General features: G+C 52.0%; 1 protein-coding gene across 2 annotated transcripts; it reads left to right on the plus strand.

Annotated features, from left to right (window-relative positions):
* The first annotated feature begins 3,434 nt into the window (after positions 1–3,434).
* On the plus strand, positions 3,435–15,713 carry KCNE1 (potassium voltage-gated channel subfamily E regulatory subunit 1). 2 transcript variants are annotated; one of them, XM_023260085.2, is made up of 2 exons: positions 3,435–3,538; positions 12,085–15,713. In XM_023260085.2, the coding sequence occupies exon 2, from the start codon at positions 12,136–12,138 to the stop codon at positions 12,523–12,525; it is 390 nt and encodes a 129-aa protein (XP_023115853.1). In that variant the 5' UTR covers positions 3,435–3,538; positions 12,085–12,135; the 3' UTR covers positions 12,526–15,713.
* The last annotated feature ends 1,307 nt before the right edge of the window (positions 15,714–17,020 follow it).

Raw genomic sequence — 17,020 nt, forward strand, 5'->3', positions numbered from 1 at the left:
ATGAGGACTTCCGTGTCCTTCCTCCTCTTTGTCCTTCCCGTGGCAAATGTCGTAACGGAACATGTGACTGCGCCCAGGATATGCTCTGTTGTTACTCAAGAAAGGTTGTTTGCCTTACAGCTGTGTTTCTCACTGAGAAATGAGAGTTTCCCGTGGGATGGTAAAGCCATGGGGGAGAGGGGAGGACAGGCAAGAAGAAGGAGGGGTCACGGGGCAGGGCATGTCCTCAGGCTAATCCAGGGGCATCTGGACGCCGACCGAAGGGCAGCCGGAGGGAACAGCAAGGAACTGTCCACAGATCTTGGTCCACGGTCCATGAAACACCCCAGGTAGGTTACACTGAAGATCAGTCCCTTCGGAGGGCAGAGCCTTTCCCTCCCCAGAGCAAGGTTAGAAACAGAAGCACGACATCCACATTGCAAATTAAGATATGAGATTTCCCTAAAAAAAAGAATGAAACGAATGAGTGACCGGAGCTCTGACTTCCGATGCCTCCTGCATCGAGGTGGGAACTCACAGAAGAGGAAGATAAACCCACTCAGAAGAGAAGGGGGCTACGTTTGCCACCCCTTTCCCAAGACCCAGTTCCCAACGAAGGGACCAAGAAGAGCACAGAAGGTGGGGGAGCCAGAGAGAGAAAGAGAAGAGAGGGAGAAATGACCCAAGGGCTTGATGGGCTGTAGCTCTATCGTTATGATTATTTTAAGTTCAGTCGCACCTGCTCCTTGGGCAAAGGTGAGACTAAGAGGGCAAAAGAGGGAAGAGAAAGAGAAAAGAAGAAACCATTTCAAGTGACAGAGTGCCATCTTTCTCATCTGCATCATTAAAAATAAATGCATCGGGGCGCCTGGGTGGCGCAGTCGGTTGAGCGTCCGACTTCAGCCAGGTCACGATCTCGCGGTCCGTGAGTTCAAGCCCCGCGTCAGGCTCTGGGCTGATGGCTCAGAGCCTGGAGCCTGTGTCCGATTCTGTGTCTCCCTCTCTCTCTGCCCCTCCCCCGTTCATGCTCTGTCTCTCTCTGTCCCAAAAATAAATAAACGTTGAAAAAAAAATTAAAAAAAAATAAATGCATCATTAATAATGCATCATTAAAAATAAATGACAAAAACAGTATCGTCATGATCCAACAATCCATCACGTGGTTCGCGGAGAACCAGGAAGAGAGGTATGAAGACCGCCACTCCCGTACGTATCACTTTTGCAAACGCTGCCATACAGTGTCTCCACAATAACGGGGTGACAGGCGGCAGGCATTGTCCCACCGTCCGGGGAGATAGTAACGTCACAGCTGGTGGGGGGCACGCCACGCACAGTTACCTGGCCCGTGAGTTGACACTGAAGGGGCTCTACACAAATTTGGCAGATAAACATTTTTGCTTCGACCCATAACCCATTTCCCCCCTACTGGAGTCCCTTTTTGGACAGGTGGGCAAAAAGAGACCACCTGCATACAGCCTGACCTTGAGCAGGGTGAACCTAGGGACTTTCCAGATACAGTGTACGTATTTTTTCCCCTAAATATTAAAGAATAAAGAGTTATTGCTCCCCCCCAAAAGGAAAACACAGAATATTGTAAATAAGAAAATAGATCCCACATAAGCCCACCATTTACAGACAATGTTAACATTGCGGTGTGTTTTTTCAGCCTTCAAATAACGCATAGCATCCTGTGTGTGCAATTTAGAGCCTCGTTATTTCTCATTTAACATTACAATAGAAGGATCCCTCATGTTGTTACCAACTATTTGTAAACATTGTCTTGATGACCGCATGTCATATTCCGGTATGGAGAATAATACCCATAGGTGTCATCCTGAACCACTTTTTTTATTATTTTATTAAAAAAATTTTTTTTCAATGTTTACTTATTTCGAGAGAGAGAGACAGACAGATTGTAAGTCAGGGAGGGACAGAGAGAGAGGGAGACACAGAATCAGGAAGCAGGCTCCAGGCTCTGAGCTGTCAGCACAGGGCCCTGTGCAGGGCTCCAACTCACTAAGGGTGAGATCGTGATCTGACCCGAAGTCCAGCGCTCAACTGACCGAGCCACCCAGGTGCCCCTTTAACCACTTTAAAAAAAAAATTTTTTTTTCACATTTATTCATTTTTGAGAGAGAGACAGGAGTGTGAGCAGGGAAGGGGCAGAGAGAGAGGGAGACACAGAATCTGAAGCAGGCTCCAGGCTCTGAGCTGTCAGCACTGAGCCCCACTGGGGCTTTAATTCACAGACCACGAGATCATGGCCTGGGCCGAAATCCCACTAACCGACTGAGCCACCCAGGCGCCCCATCTTTAACCACTTTTATATTTTGAGACCTTCAGATTCTAGTTACTGCAAGTAAAACTCAAAGAACCTTTCTATGCATAAAGCTTTTCTAAGCTTCATCCATTATCCCTCCCCACAGAACAGATTTCACACAGTACAATTACACATCGAGGCTAAGGACATTTTAGGGCTTTCCAGAGTGTCTGATGAGGGTTCGTAGTGGTGCCCCTGGAGCCTGGAGATGCCTGCTTGGCCTTGGTCGGCTGAGCTGAGCCCTGGAGTGTCTGTCACATGGGGTGCACCCTTCCCAGAGCTTCCTCCCCGGGAGAGGACGCGGGCCTAAGAAGGAGAGGGAAAGAGGCAGACCAAACAGAGGGAGCTTCTTCTGGCTCTAGGTCAGGAACCTTCTTTCTCTGTTACCTGCCTGCAGACCTTGAGCCAGGACCTTACCCTCCCTCCCCCCCCCCCCCCCCCCCCCCCCCCCCCCCCCCCGACCCAGAGCTCTAGCAGGACTGGGAATAGCCCAGTCTCATTCCCGCCTCCCAAACTTGAGCAGCTGCTGGGGAGTTGCTGGCAGGTCACTCGGCGGGTGTGCGGTTTGCCCCACGTGGCCGGTCCCACCTCCCCCAGGACTTTGGAGAGCGAGCGCCAAAGCGTGGGTGGCTCTGGCGACCGACTCCCGCGGGCGGGGACCGCACCTGTCTGCTCCACAGCTGCCCCTCCAGCTCGGGGCCGGACACCCCGTCAGTAGGTGCTCGATACAGATGCCCAAGAGATGCGCGGCCACAGCTGGGGTGCGGGATGCGGTGAAAAGGAGTCTGCGGGGCTTGGAGCGTCTTTAAGTTACTGTTTGGAGCTGTTGGAAGGGATGTGGCGCTGGGCCCAGGGTGGTGGCGGCGGTGGGGGTGCCCTTCTCTTGGCCTTAGCCCCTTCTCGCCTGCCAACCTCAAACTCCTGCAGGAAGGTAGAGATGGCTGGCCGGCTGGCAATTGTAGTAATAGCGACTTTCTGCCGGCGCTGAGCCCACTGGCGCCATCCAAGGGGATCGCAGGCTGCGGAGAGCCTAGGGGGCCGGGGTCTGGCTTGGGGTCGGCCGGGGGCCGGGGCGGGGACGCGCGGGCACGGGGCGGGGCGCCCGCCGGCTCCGGGAGGCCCCGCCCGCCAGCGCGGTGCACTTGCCCCGGAGGGCGCCGCCTCGGGCTCGGCTGTCGGTGTCCTGCGCGCGGCCGGCGGACCCGCTGCGCACCCGGCCGCCTGGACGCGCCAGACCCGGTAAGTCCACTCTCCCTCCTCCCGGCTCCTCGCCCCGCGCGCCGGCGCCGCAATCGGGCGACCCGGACGGGGGCTCCAGGGCCCCGGTCTCAGCCGCAGGGCAGGAGGCGCCGCGACCCGCGTACTGCGGCGCGCGGCCCGCGCCCCCTCTCCGCTCTCCGCTCTGCCGGCTTCACTTAGAGGCGCACGCACAGAAAACGATCTCACCCGCCACTAACGACCACACTTCCCCATTTTTATTAAATCTCAGCCATTCTTGTAGAAAACTCGGCAAGTGCCTAAAAGCATCCAAAGAGAACTAAAGCCGCCCAAGATCCCAGTCCCCACTCTTTCGAAGACCTCCATCCAGCTCGGGCAATACTGACATATACACCCAGCCTCGGAGGGAACGTTAGAATTTTTTTGACCAGGAAGGGTCTTGGGCCTTGGCCTCTCCCTGGGGAAAAGGCATGGGGCAATCTTTGTTGGTATCTGATCTTGATTGTAGTAATTGGGGAAAATGTGGAACTTCTGGAAGCAAGCTGCCTGCGGTGGTGTTTTGGATCTATCGTCTGTTACATTGTCCCCGCCCCGGATTTAAGAAAAAATAAAATTTAATGTTTACTTATTTTGAGAGAGAGCGAGAGATTGTAAATTGGGGAGGGAGCGAGGGAGACACAGAATCCCAAGCAGGCTCTAGGCTCTGAGCTGTCAGCACAGAGCCCGCCCAAAGCGGGACTCGAGCTCTCCAAGGGTGAGATCACGACCTGAGCTGAAGTTGGATGCTTAACTGACTGAGCCACCCAAGTGCCCCCTCCCACCTGGATTTTTTAAACTGCTATATGTAAGCTGTTTATTTCGAGTCCACATTTAGGTTAAGAAGGAGCTTCTGGTTCCATTAATGAAGGTTCTGGCCAGTAGCCACCAGGGCCATTTATGTTCAGGCTGGTGGGGAACTTTGCTGTGGTCACACAATTGTTTAAATTCATATGTGCTGAGTTGCCAGAAAGCACCTTGACTCTGATCTGTGGGTATCTAAGGAGGTGGCAAAAAACCTGCTTTCTGTCATCTATTTCATATACTCGCCAGAGGTGAGCTAAGGATGGGTCCAAGGAAGGCAATCTACCTTTCGAGAATGGCCCCGGGATGTCTCGCTTTTGACAGGTTCTTAGCAAGTGGATTGTTTTGAAAATAAAGGACATCGTGAGGACATCAGAGGGACTCAGTCTTCTCATCTTAAGTCTCTGAAGGTAGAGCTGGTGGCTCAGGGCTTTCTGGTAGTTGACTGGAACATTTATTCATTCATGCATTCATGCATGCATGCCTGCGTCCTATGAATATTTATTCTGCTCCTACCATATGCCAGGTACTGTTCTAGTCCTTGAGATACATGCGGAAGATCACGCGCAAACGCCCTTGTCCAATGCGTAGGCTTTGGCGAAGACAAACAACAAGCATTGGACATAATAAATAAGAAAATGATGTTGTATTAGCAGGTTTTAAGTATTATGGAAAAAAAGAGGAGGAAAACACGGTAAAGGGTTACCAGGAGTGGGGGGGAAGGGATAAAAATTCGGCCACACTGTCAACAATTACTGACTGCCTTAAACCTTTTTAGGAGTAAGGCAGGTTGTAGACGTGTAGACATGTAGCTATGTTAGTAGTATAAATTTTAATATACAAAATAAATAATACTAATGATATAAACATAAATAAAAATAGCTTACATTTTATTATATAAAAACATACTGAAAAAAAGCATGCTGTATTGAAAGAGGTTTTCATTTGGCTATCCACCCAATTTCTTTCAAGAGTGTATTATTCCCTGTTGGTTATTTGCACTCGCAATCACATTGTGGTGGTAACGAACCTAATACTTTGCATTCGGATTTAATCCAGCAATCTCTTATTGAGCCATTCTGGGTGCTGGAGTGGGGACAAGGTGAGCAAGATAGTCTCTGACCTTCCTGAGCTTCTGGAAGGAAATGCCCAGACAAATGTACAAATTGCTACAATACCAATTAGCATATGAGTCATAGAGACAAGGTGCCATGTGGTTAAAGGAGGGGACATCTGAATGGGGTGTTGACACCCAGGTTGGCATAGGGGGAGGCATTTGGAGGGCCAGTAGAATTTTGACAGGGAAATATGGCGGTCACGGGTCTCTTGCCGACAGAGCAGCAGAAGTTAGAGGTAGGAAAGTTGTGGGTTTGTTCCATATCTCACAGAATCCTGTGGTGTAGTCAGGGGAGATTCCATTATGTCCAGTTTTCGGATAAGAATACTGAGGCCTCTGATTTTTTTTTTTTTTTTTAATTTGCTGAAGGTGATAATCCACCTGCCTTCCTTCTGACTTCAGCAGCCCTCCAGAGTCTGGGACTCCCACCGTCCATTCTCCACACCGAAATGCTCGTCCCTTTCCCCATATTATGTTGGGCTGGGTCCCTCTCACCAGCTCACGAGTTCATATTCCCATCCTGGAAGGGTCTGGGGGCCCCTGTTGGCTTCTTTTCTGCTCAGGGATAAATATATCTCCGGAATTTGGACACGGCGTTGAGATAAAGATGAAAATAATTGATAGTTGCTTCCAGGGAAAACATGCTCGCGAGTTCTGGAATCAGTAAGATCATATGCACCAAAACTAGGTTAATCCATAATCAGTTTCACCCTCATTCTGCTTCCTGATACAAGTGAAGGCCAGTGAGGATTTCAAGACTGGATGCTCTTTGAGGAAATGCTGAAGGAATGCTGTTAAGACCATAGGAATGTTCTCCTTGCTCTACCCCCGTAAGTAAAGGAAGGGCCCGGGGGAACCCTGTGTTTTTTCTAGGACTGAGTCAGGGCTGGAACTCAGATCTTTGAGCTCTCACTCAGACACTCCCTACTCCCCCCAGCATCTATCCCTCTCAGCAAGTGTGGCTGGAGTCGGCCCCAGAAGCCTTGGTTGCTCAGTAAACGCTTAAGAGAGAGTGAAATGGGGCAATGCTAGGCAATCTGTTCTGAAAGCTTCCTGGCTGTGTTATCAGCGCAGCCGGGCGACATAGGCAGGACCTGTGAGGGAAATGCAAAAGGGGTGATGTGCTCCAGGCCGGCGTGGCGTCACTCACTGCCCCCTTCTCCTCTGGGTGCAGCTGGGAGTCTCCCAGGATCCCAGGCTCGTGGAGACCCAGGTGGTCTCTACTGGCAGCTTTTAGCTCAGCTCAGCTGCCCAGAACCCCGTATCCTGAGTGATTTCCAGCAGATCAGCAGCTCTGGGTCTAAACTTTGAAGAAGAAAAAAATGCACTAACCTTGATTGGGAGCGGTATCCCTGCTGCATGAGGATGCTCAAACCCAGGCTGAGGCAGACACTTCTAGAAACCCCCTCTTTCTGGGCCCAGGAAGGCCAATTCGAGAATGTCCAGCGTGGGGGCGCTTGGGTGGCTTAGTCGGTTAAGCATCCAACTGGTGATTTCAGCCCAGATCGTGAGTTCGAGCCTCATGTCTGACTGTGTGCTGACCGCACAGAACCTGCTTGGGATCCTCTCTCACTGCCCCTCACCCACTAGTGTGCTCTCTCTCTCTCTCTCTCTCAAAATAAATAAACTTAAAAAAATAAATAAAAAGAGAATGGGGGAGAATGTCCAGCATGGGCTGGGCATAAAACTGGCTGTGTTTGGAATTGGACCTCCCTGGTTCCTGCTGCTTCTGTCCCCTCCCCCAGCCCCCTTGACACCGTGCAAGCTACAAACAGCTGTGGTTCACCCCAGGAGGGGAGGGGGTGTCCTGATGGCATATTTAGGTCACGAGCCTGTCCTCATTTGGGTAGCCCTGGTTTTACCTGATAAAAGTGCCCAAGTCCTCAGCTCCTTTGACCTTAAATACAGAATCTCTCTGTTCTCTGCAAAGTCCTGAGAACTCCTTTTTCTGTACTAATAAAATGTGAGTTCAGGGCCACGAGATTAAATTTTAGATGCATTTTTGATAAGAGACGTGACCTTGGGCAGGTCAGTTCAACTCTATGGAGCCTAGTTCCCTGTGAGTTAAGATTGCTGGCTTAGTTCTTGAAATCCATTTGAGTCCAGTAACGTGAAACAGTGGCCACTGGGCAGTGCTTTGGCATGATAATAGAAGTGAACTTGGAGAATGGGACATAAACCCCCAGCTGACATGCAGATTGAGTTCATTTACACCATGCTGACTATGAAGAGGACATTGCCAAACTCATTTTGAGACTCATTACGCAGAACGCCGCGTGACCCAGCATGCAGGCCTTGGGGGCACCGAGGGCATTTCGCAAAAGCAATACATTAAATTACGTGTAAAGTAAGAAAAAGATTTCCCTTTAAAAATTCAGAGTCCTTATTTGAAAGGCAGTTAATGAACTTGACTTTCCTGGCCTGGCACAAGGCTCCGACGGGCTCAGCATAATTGAAGGTGCCAGTGGGAGTCAGGTGGGAGGCAGCTGGGGTAAAGGGAAGGCTTGAGAATGTCTCTCTGCAACTTCTGTTCACATTACATCAGGGACATAGGAGACCAAAAAAAAAAAAAAAAAAGAAAAGAAAATTTAAAAACCAAATGGGATTTGAAAATTATTGTATGAAATCATGGTTTCTCTTCTTATAAAACTCTTCCTGGCACCTTGCGGTACAAAGGATTGGTCAATTTCCTAAGGTCCCATAGCCCAGTGGGTCTCATGCTTGGCTACAAATTAGGGTCACCTAGGAAGTTTTTAAAAGCCCTGATGCCAGCAAGGAAGCACAAATAAGGACATCACAGTCTTTGGAGGGGGCGGGGGTGTCCATCAGTATTTTTTTTTTTAAAGCTCTCCAGGTGATTCCAGTAGGTTACCAAGTGGGGGGGAGGGGGAGTCCCCAGACCAGCAGCATGAGCAGCACCTGTGAATTTGGAAATGCGAATTCTCAGGCTCCACCCCCACCCTTCTGGATTCAGAAACTCTGGGAGTGGAGCCCAGCACTCTGCGTTTTCAGGTGATTTTTTTTTTTAACATCTTTTAAATGTTTATTTTATTTTTGAGAGAGAGAGAGAGTGTGTGCACAAGTGGGGGAGGGACAGAGAGAGGAAGACAGGGGATCCAAAGAGGGCTGAGCTGTCAGCGCAGAGCCTGATGTGGGGCTCAAACTCACGAACTGTGAGATCATGACCTGAGCCGAAGTCGGACACTCAACTGACTGAGCCACCCAGGCACCCCAAGAAGGTGATTCTAAAGCATGTTAAAGTTTGAGCACCCCTACTTTGGAGTAAGGCCAAAGCAGTTGTTTCTGTTGCTTTCTCCAGCCCCGGAAAAGTCCGTCTGGTTTTAAGCAATAGGTCTTCTCTGTAATCCCACCCATATGAATTAGTTCCAGAAGTTGCTCTGAGGTTGACTTGCTGCGTGGAACTATGAGTTCTAAACCACTTAACTTCTGCTGGCTGTCTACCATGATTCCAATCTCGCGTGGTCGTGAAGCAGTAGGGATGCTCTAACAGTAATTAGCAGCGGGATTCCTTGCCGACTGTGGTCATTCCGTGTTTTTAGAAAAAAAAATTGCATTATCAGCTCAAGGCCTGTGCACCTTCCCGGGGCAGGGTTCTATGCATTCATAAGTGGTTTGAGGTCATTTAAAAAGAAAAGGTTGGACATCTTGTTGGGAAATCTTAGCTGCCCAGAGCCTCTTGTCTTGAGTGATTTTCAGCAGACCAGCAGCTCTGGGTCTAAGCTTCGAAGAAAAAAAAAAAAAATGTTACCAAATGATTCGTGTCTACTGCCGTGGCTAGAATGGGGGGAAATGCTGGCTTGGGATAAGAATCAGAGGCTGGGAGTCTCTGGAGCCTGCTTACCCCCTCCCAGATCTCAGGGCACAGACTCAAAAGCCCCAGAGGTGTCAGGAGAGCCCATAAACACGTTTGTGCCTTATTCATGAGCGTCTTCTCCACAAAGTAAAGGGAGCCACCATGGTCGGCCATGGAAGAGCCAGACCTAAAACCCCCAACCTCCAAATCCCTGGGCTGCTATTTCTGAATGAGCAGGAAAAAACCAAGGCACTCACATCCGGGACCCTGAGCGCACACGGCTGTGTGCCCCTCTACTTACTGGGTTAGTGATCCCACAGCTGCAAATGTCAATGATGTTTCTCGCTGGTCCCAAAGGGAAAAAGACGGAGCAGGCCTAAGGAACCTGGCCAGGCTCGTGTGGCCAGATAGCAGCAGGGCCAGAATCCAAACCCGGAGTGGAGGTGTAATTCCAACGTCTGATCACTTTCTCCTCCGGCACTCATGCTCCTTGAGCCCGTGGGACCAAAGGGACTTAGCTAACGGTCTGAAGGCAGCTCAGGGGCATTCGTTAATTAGATACGCAGGTTACGGTTGCGAAGAATCAGGGCCCACCTGTCAAGAGGTATTAAGAAGTTCATGGACAGCTCCCAAGCTGCTGTGTGCCAGGCACCGGGCCAGGAGGCTGCAGGGGACAAGGTGGGGGACAGAGATGATGACCATGGGTCAGTCAGCAGGGAGCACTGCTGAGCAAGGGCATGGCATGCATCAGAGAAGGTTGAGCTGGACGAAGAAGCATCACCAGGCATCACTTCGGAGCTTCATGGGCCAAGAAGGAGGATGCCTAGGCTGGAGATGTCCAAAGAGGTGATGATGTGTACGGGACTTGGCCAGAGCATGGGGTCTGGGCAAGAGACAACAGCGGAGCAAGAGAAGGGGGCAGGAGCCCTCGCATTTGGGCTCTATATGCTGAAAATGGAGTGTTTCGCCCCGAAGGTCAGAAGGAGCTCAGGGGGGCCTTTGAGCCGGAACGACAGGTTCTGGGGTGGGTACATGGCCACTCGGCTCACTGAGGCCCGGAGCAGGAGGCGTGAGGGAGGTGGAGGGCCGTGGGGATGGCCGAAGGTAAATAAATCCCTGGCAGGTCGTTGGACACCCAGCTCTGGTGCCCAGAAGGGCAGCTGGGGTCATGGCCGCATGGGTGAACCAGAAGGGGCAGGTGTAACCACACAGGGGGTGGGCAGAGTGAGAAGAAAGGAGGGCCAACTAAAGAATTCTGGGGCGCACGGACAGGCCAGGCATCGGCGGAGGGAGAGGGGCCTAGATGCCCTCGTCCCCTAGGGCCGGGCTCAGAAGTTTTGAAATTAAGCCAATCCTAGGTTGACCAGTGTCCTAAGCAAGACGATATGTGATATCGCAGTGCCCCTCGTAGGTGGGAGAGGCGGAGCCCCCCACCCCCGTCCCCCACCTTGTACATTGGAATTTCTCTTTCCACAGTGTTTCTGACCAGAAACTGTGTACGAATGAAACCCGTTCAGTTTACCAGTGACCGTAAGGTGCGGCATCTGAACGCGTGAACCCCGACAGAATCCCAGAGCTACTTGGCAAAAAGCTTTCACAAGCCCCAGGCCTGTTACACGGGTTTGCGGGGATAGTGACATCCAGATTAAAATGATGGGGAAGCTGTCCCTTTCTGCGTGGCCGGTGCCAGTCACTCGGCAGAGGGCAGCGGGCGGGGAGGGGGCAAACACAGCACAGGGTGGAACACTGGCCCCCGAGAGGGGAGTTCTAGGTCAGGCTTTCCATCCACATGCTGTTCCATGCTGGAACAGACCACCCCTTGCCCGTTACCCTCCTAGGACGTCTGAGAGCACAGCAGTCTGACTAGCACGAACCACCAGGCACCAGATATACGAAATGTGGGCTTTTTCCAGGTCCATAGGAGGACAAGGGAATTTGTTTGTTTCCCCTTTGCTTATGCAGTTAGAGGCCACAGCAGCATCCAGTTCTGGGGGAGCAGGCAGAGAGAAAAGAAGTAGGTGTGGGCCATGGGTACCGTGCAACCGTCGGAAGTAAAGGAGTGCAGACACGCCTCATCACCTGAGTGGCCATAAAGTCATGGTGCGGAGAGGAAGAGGAAGGAGGGGCAGCTATGCACCCCAACAGCACGTCTGTATGTCTTTGGCCGGGGATGCCGTAACAAAATCCCACAGACGGGGGGCTGAAACTGCAGACACACATTTTCTCACAGCTTGGGAGGCTGTAAGTCCAAGGTCGAGGTTCCGGAAGGGTTTGGTTCCTTGTGTGAGCTCTCTTCCTAGCTTGTAGCCAGCTGCCCTCTCCCAGGGTCCTCACGTGGTTCGAGAGAGATTTCTCTCTCTTACTTTAAGGCTGTAGTCCTATCAGGTTAGGGCCCCACCCGTATGACCTCATTTAACCTTGATTACCTCCTGCAGACCCCCGTCGCCTGGTGCAGTCATGGTTGGGGATTAGGGCTTCCACACGTGAACTGGGAGACACAATTCGGTCCACAGCACATAACCTCAAATACACACACACTACGCAACGTGTAGAGTGGAGGAACCTCCCCGGTGGTCACCTCGGAGCGGGGTGGGGGTGGTGAGTGGAAATAAGACGGAATCAAGTGACCAACTGATCAAGCGAGAGAGGGGTGTGTGCAGATTCAAGGAGGCACATGCCATGGACTGACGGGTACGTCGGGGCGCCCGTCTCCCCTGAGATTTCGAAAACCGTGCGCGCGCGTGTGGGTTCGGGTCGGCACATGCTTGCTGATTTCACACTGCACTTTTCTCTTAGAAAGTTTTCTCGGGAAGTCGGAGCTCCCGCAGTGGAAACTCGAAGCCCAGCATGATTCTGCCCAACACCACGGCCACGACGCCCTTTCTGAACGCGCTGTGGCAGGGGACGGCTCACCAGGGCGGCAACACGTCAGGCCTGGCCCGCAGGTCGCCTGGCAGTGACGACAGCCAGCTGGAGGCACTCTATATCCTCATGGTGCTCGGCTTCTTCGGCTTCTTCACCCTGGGCATCATGCTGAGTTACATCCGCTCCAAGAAGCTGGAGCACTCCCACGACCCGTTCAACGTGTACATCGAGTCCGACACCTGGCAGGAGAAGGACAAGGCGTACCTCCAGGCCCGGGTTCTGGAGAGCTACAAGGCATGTTACGTCATTGAAAACCAGCTGGCCGTAGAGCGGCCCAACGCACACCTTCCCGAGATAAAACCTCTGTCATGACCCCGCAGTTGGCTAAAACTGGACAGATCCCACTTGACAATCTGATCTTTCTAATCATGTACCTTTTATATTCTTTATCGGAAGGATGTAATTGGGTTTTTTTGTTTTTTTTTTTTTTTTTGCTGTTGTAAAGGGTGGATTCGTAACACCATTTCTCTAAAATCACATTCCTTCTGTAGGGGACCTCCAGCTATTCCCCAGTGCCTGACCCTGCCTTGTTAGTTTTAGCAGAATCCCTAAGATCATGGCCTCTGAGATACTTCCCAGACTCCCTTGCAGCGAGCAAGGTCACGGGATGAAGTTCTGGCCAGTAGAAGTGGGAGCGGTTCCAGAAAAGGAAGGGGTGTGTCGTCCACTCCCCTCCCCTTCTTCCCAGTGGCTGGGACGTGGAAGAGGTAGTGAACCAGCTTTGACTCTGTCCAGAAGGACACCATTGGGCACCTGGGTGGCTCAGTCGGTTAAGCATCCAGCTTCAGCTCAGCTCTCGATCTCGCTGTTCGCTGGTTCAAGCCCCGCGTCGGGCTCTGTGCCGACAGCTCAGAGCCTGGAACCTGCTTCGGATACTGTGTCTCCCTCCCTCTCTGCTCCTCCCCTGCTCACTCTGTCTCTCTCTCTCTAAAATAAGCATTAAAAAAAAAATTTTTTTTTAAAGAAAAGGACAGGATCCTCGCAGGTGACAGAGCAGTAAGAGTCTGGGTCGCTGGGCAACGTCATGGGGCAGTGTCTCTTTTCCTGGTCACCCATCGCCAGCTCAGTCATTATAGGAAAGAGAAACTAACCCTGGCCTTCCTTGGGCCACTGCTATTTTGGTTCCTGTTAAAGTAACAGAGTCAATATCCTAACTAATATCCTATTTTATGGGGCTGAGACCAAAGGCATAATATTCCCGTATTTGTCACAAGCTGGCCATCTGCCCTTGTTAGGACAAAACCACTCTGCCCTTATCCTCTGCCTTCACCAGGGAGGCTCTGGCCTCCTCCTCCTTCCTCCTCCTGCACCTCCCTTACCCCCACCCTTCACACATACCCCCCCCAAACACACACACACACACACACACTCACACCCACGGAGGCACACACGTACACACAGAGAAGCTCTCCCCCTCCCCCAACGCGGACACTTCCTACTCTCCTATCCCCATCTCAGAGGAGCTCACGTCCTCCAGGACCGAGATGCCGGAGAAAAAATTTCCACTTCCGAATGTGTACCAAGGGGAAGGTGCTCAGTTATCACGGCCGGAGGGAGAGACGCATCCGCCAACCCCAGAACCCAGGAGAAGGCGTGGGCTTGGGCAAGTGGCAGCGCCTGGGGTCAAGGCGGCGGGGCCTTTTGAGGTTGAATTGTGTCCCCCCCTCAAAAGATGTGTTCAAATCCTACCCCTGGTACCTGTGAATGTGACCTGACTTGGAAATAGGGTCTTTGCAGATGCCACCAGGTTAAGATGAGGTCCCTGGGGTGGGCCGACCTCCGATATGACTGATGTTCTCAGAAGATGTGGGCAATTAGGTTACGGCCACATGGGGAGAAGCCTCGTCAAGACAGGCAGAGACTGTCAGCGGGGAGCCAAGGAGCGCCGGGGATTGACGGCCAACACCAGACTGGGAGAGGCCAGGAGGGGCTCTCCCCTACTGGTTTCATGGAAGCTTGGCCCCACATGCACCATGATTTCAGACTTCTGGCCTCCAGACCTGTGGGACCAGGAGTTTGTTAGGTTTCATTTGGGCTCTGTCAGGGCAGCCACGGGAACTCGGGCAGTGCCTTTTCCCCCACCCCCAGACAGCAGCTTTCTTCTCCTCGCCTCCTGACAGGACAGAAGATTCTCTGGGAATCTTCCCTCACAGATGAGAGAGTGGGAAAGGGATTGCGGTGGAGGTGGATGGTGCCGGGGCCATTCATTGCTCAGGGCAGTAGAAGAAAGCCCCCTTGGCGTTACCTGACCTTCGAGAATCCCAGAGAACGACTGCCTTGGTTTCAGCCTGTGTCTCCAGTGGTCGCCATAGCACGCTGCGACACGCTGAATGCTTGCCCACTCCTGGAAAAGGGTGGACTGTTGAAATAAAACATCATCGGTGGAAACCTGCACACAGTGTACATTAGAAGCAACACATCAGCATTGTTGGCCGTCCTCAGTGGACAAATGGGGCCTCGTCCACTGCCGCCCTTGCTTGGTGGGATAGACCGTGATGCTTCCACGTGAGCTTGGAGGCAGGGGTTGGGACATGTCTGACCAGAACCCTGGCGTGGACTCCTAGAGTCTCCGCGATGTGAGTGGCTCTTTGGGACAGAATCCTTTGAAAGCCTAATGAAAGCTATGACTCCCTGTCACCCCGTTCCCGAAAAATGTACATGGACGCGTTTTGCCCAACATCGCGGGGGCTCATGGGCTTCTGGAGGCCTTCTCACAACTGGGGGCATCTGATGAACCCTGCGTGGGTTACCAGCTTCTGACAGACACAGATTGCCCGCAGGGAAGGCAGGCAGGCTGGGGGTGCACCTTTGGAGGGGGACCCAGAGGGCACTCTGACCCGCGATGTGATCAGAGCCGGCGTAGCAACTGGACCCCCAGGCACACAGCTGGTGCTTAGCATCAGTCCACTGACCCCCCCACTGGGATTCCTGTGACTTTTAAGGCAGGGGGAGACCCCATGATCCTTAGTGTTCCCGGGCCTCGAGGGACCCGGTGTTCAGCACCCTCCTCCACGCCCCTCAAACCTTTTATAAGCCACACATTTTCAAAGGCTTATTATCATATTTCCCCCCTTTTTTGTTACATTTAAATTTGAGCTAACATACGGTGCAAGATTGGTTTCAGGAGTAGGATTCAGTGGCTCATCACTTCCATACAACACCCAGTGCTCATCACAAGTGTCCTTCTTAGTCCCCATCCTCCAGCCGGCCCATCCCCCACCCACTTCCCTCCAGCAACCCATAGTTTGTTCTCCATCGTTAAGAGTCTCTTATGGTTTGTTTCCCTCTCTTCTCCGCCCCCCACTCCTTCCCCATGTTTGTTAACATGCATAGAGCACTTGCCATGTCGGTTACTGTTCTGAGCTCTTTAGAAATGGAATCCCAGGGGCACCCGGGTGGCTCAGGCAGCTAAGCGTCCAGCTTTGGCTCCGGTCATAATCCTGCGGTCTATGAGTTCAAGCCCCACGTTGGACTCTGTGCTGACAGCTCAGAGCCTGGAGCCTGCTTGGGATTCTGTGTCTCCCTCTTTCTCTGCCCCTCCCCTGCCCTCACGGTCTCTCTCTCTCAAAAAATAAATAAACATTAAAAAAAATTTAAGAAAGAAAGAAATGAAATCCCAGGACTTTATATGCAACATTGTATGTGTTCCCTGGCTAGGACAACATGCCTTAAAGGAATTAACAATTTCTTTTTAAAAATCAGTCTTTCGGGGCGCCTGGATGGCTCCGTTGGTTAAGCGTCCATCAAAGCCCTACATATGCCTCTGCACTGACAGCACAGAGCCTGCTTGGGATTCTCGCTCTAAATAAATAAATAAACTTCAAAAAACCCTAGTCTTTCATCATGATCTGTAGTGTGTGTTTTCTTAAGTTCATTATGACACTAGGAAGTGGATGTGGGTTCTTGGGGGGCTCTGATGAGGCAGCCCCAGGGGCTCGGGACTGAGGAAGTACGATTGCCTGCGGATAGTTAAGCTCCGCCGTGAACCCCTGATGCCTGCAGATAGAAAGCAAAAGGGGCAAGCCAGCCATCTGGGAGTGCGGACGCAGTCTTGATGGCCTTGTGGGGTTTTAGGAGAAGCTGGAGAGGTGGACATTTATGTGGAATCTCTTGATTTTTAAATATTGGCACCTAATTCCACTTAAAAAAAAAAAATGTGTGAGCCAAACAGAAAATGACCTTGAGTTGAATTCTACCCAAAGACCACTGATGTACAACGTCCACTTTAAAGAGAAAAAATAGCTGCCAGCAGCCCCAGGCCACACTTGATAGAAAGCAGGGTCCGGGAGGGGCGCCTGCTTCTGAAACGCTGGTGGCCTGGAACTGGTGAGAGAAGGAGGCAGAATCCCTGGAATCACCAGCCACTGAACCCATAGTCCCAGCCCCGTGGTGAGCTCCTGCCCCCGGCTGTCTCCCTCTGGCGCCATGGGGACATCCATTCATCAGACTCTCCCATTCAGATGTCAGGCCCTCACTCTGTCACTCTGTCGCTGTGTCACTTTGTCACCGTACTTTACAACTCTGATGTTGCTCTCAGACTCTTGGAGCTGGTTGTGGGGATCCAGCCTGCGGAGGTGGCCCCACTCCATGTGCAGACAAATCAGGCTTCTGAGCCTTTTTCAAGACAGGGCTGACCATGGAAGGGGGGGGATAGGGAGGATGGGGGATGGCGGGGAAGGAGCCAAACGAGGAATGCCATTTCCACCTAGTCTCTTCTGGAGCCACCTGGCCTGGCTGGGCGAATAGCTTTAAAACTTCTCCAGTGATGGGGCGCCTGGGTGGCGCAGTCGGTTAAGCGTCCGACTTC

Source organism: Felis catus, chromosome C2 (genome assembly GCF_018350175.1).
Source record: "Felis catus isolate Fca126 chromosome C2, F.catus_Fca126_mat1.0, whole genome shotgun sequence".
NCBI classification, from domain to species: Eukaryota; Metazoa; Chordata; class Mammalia; order Carnivora; family Felidae; genus Felis; species Felis catus.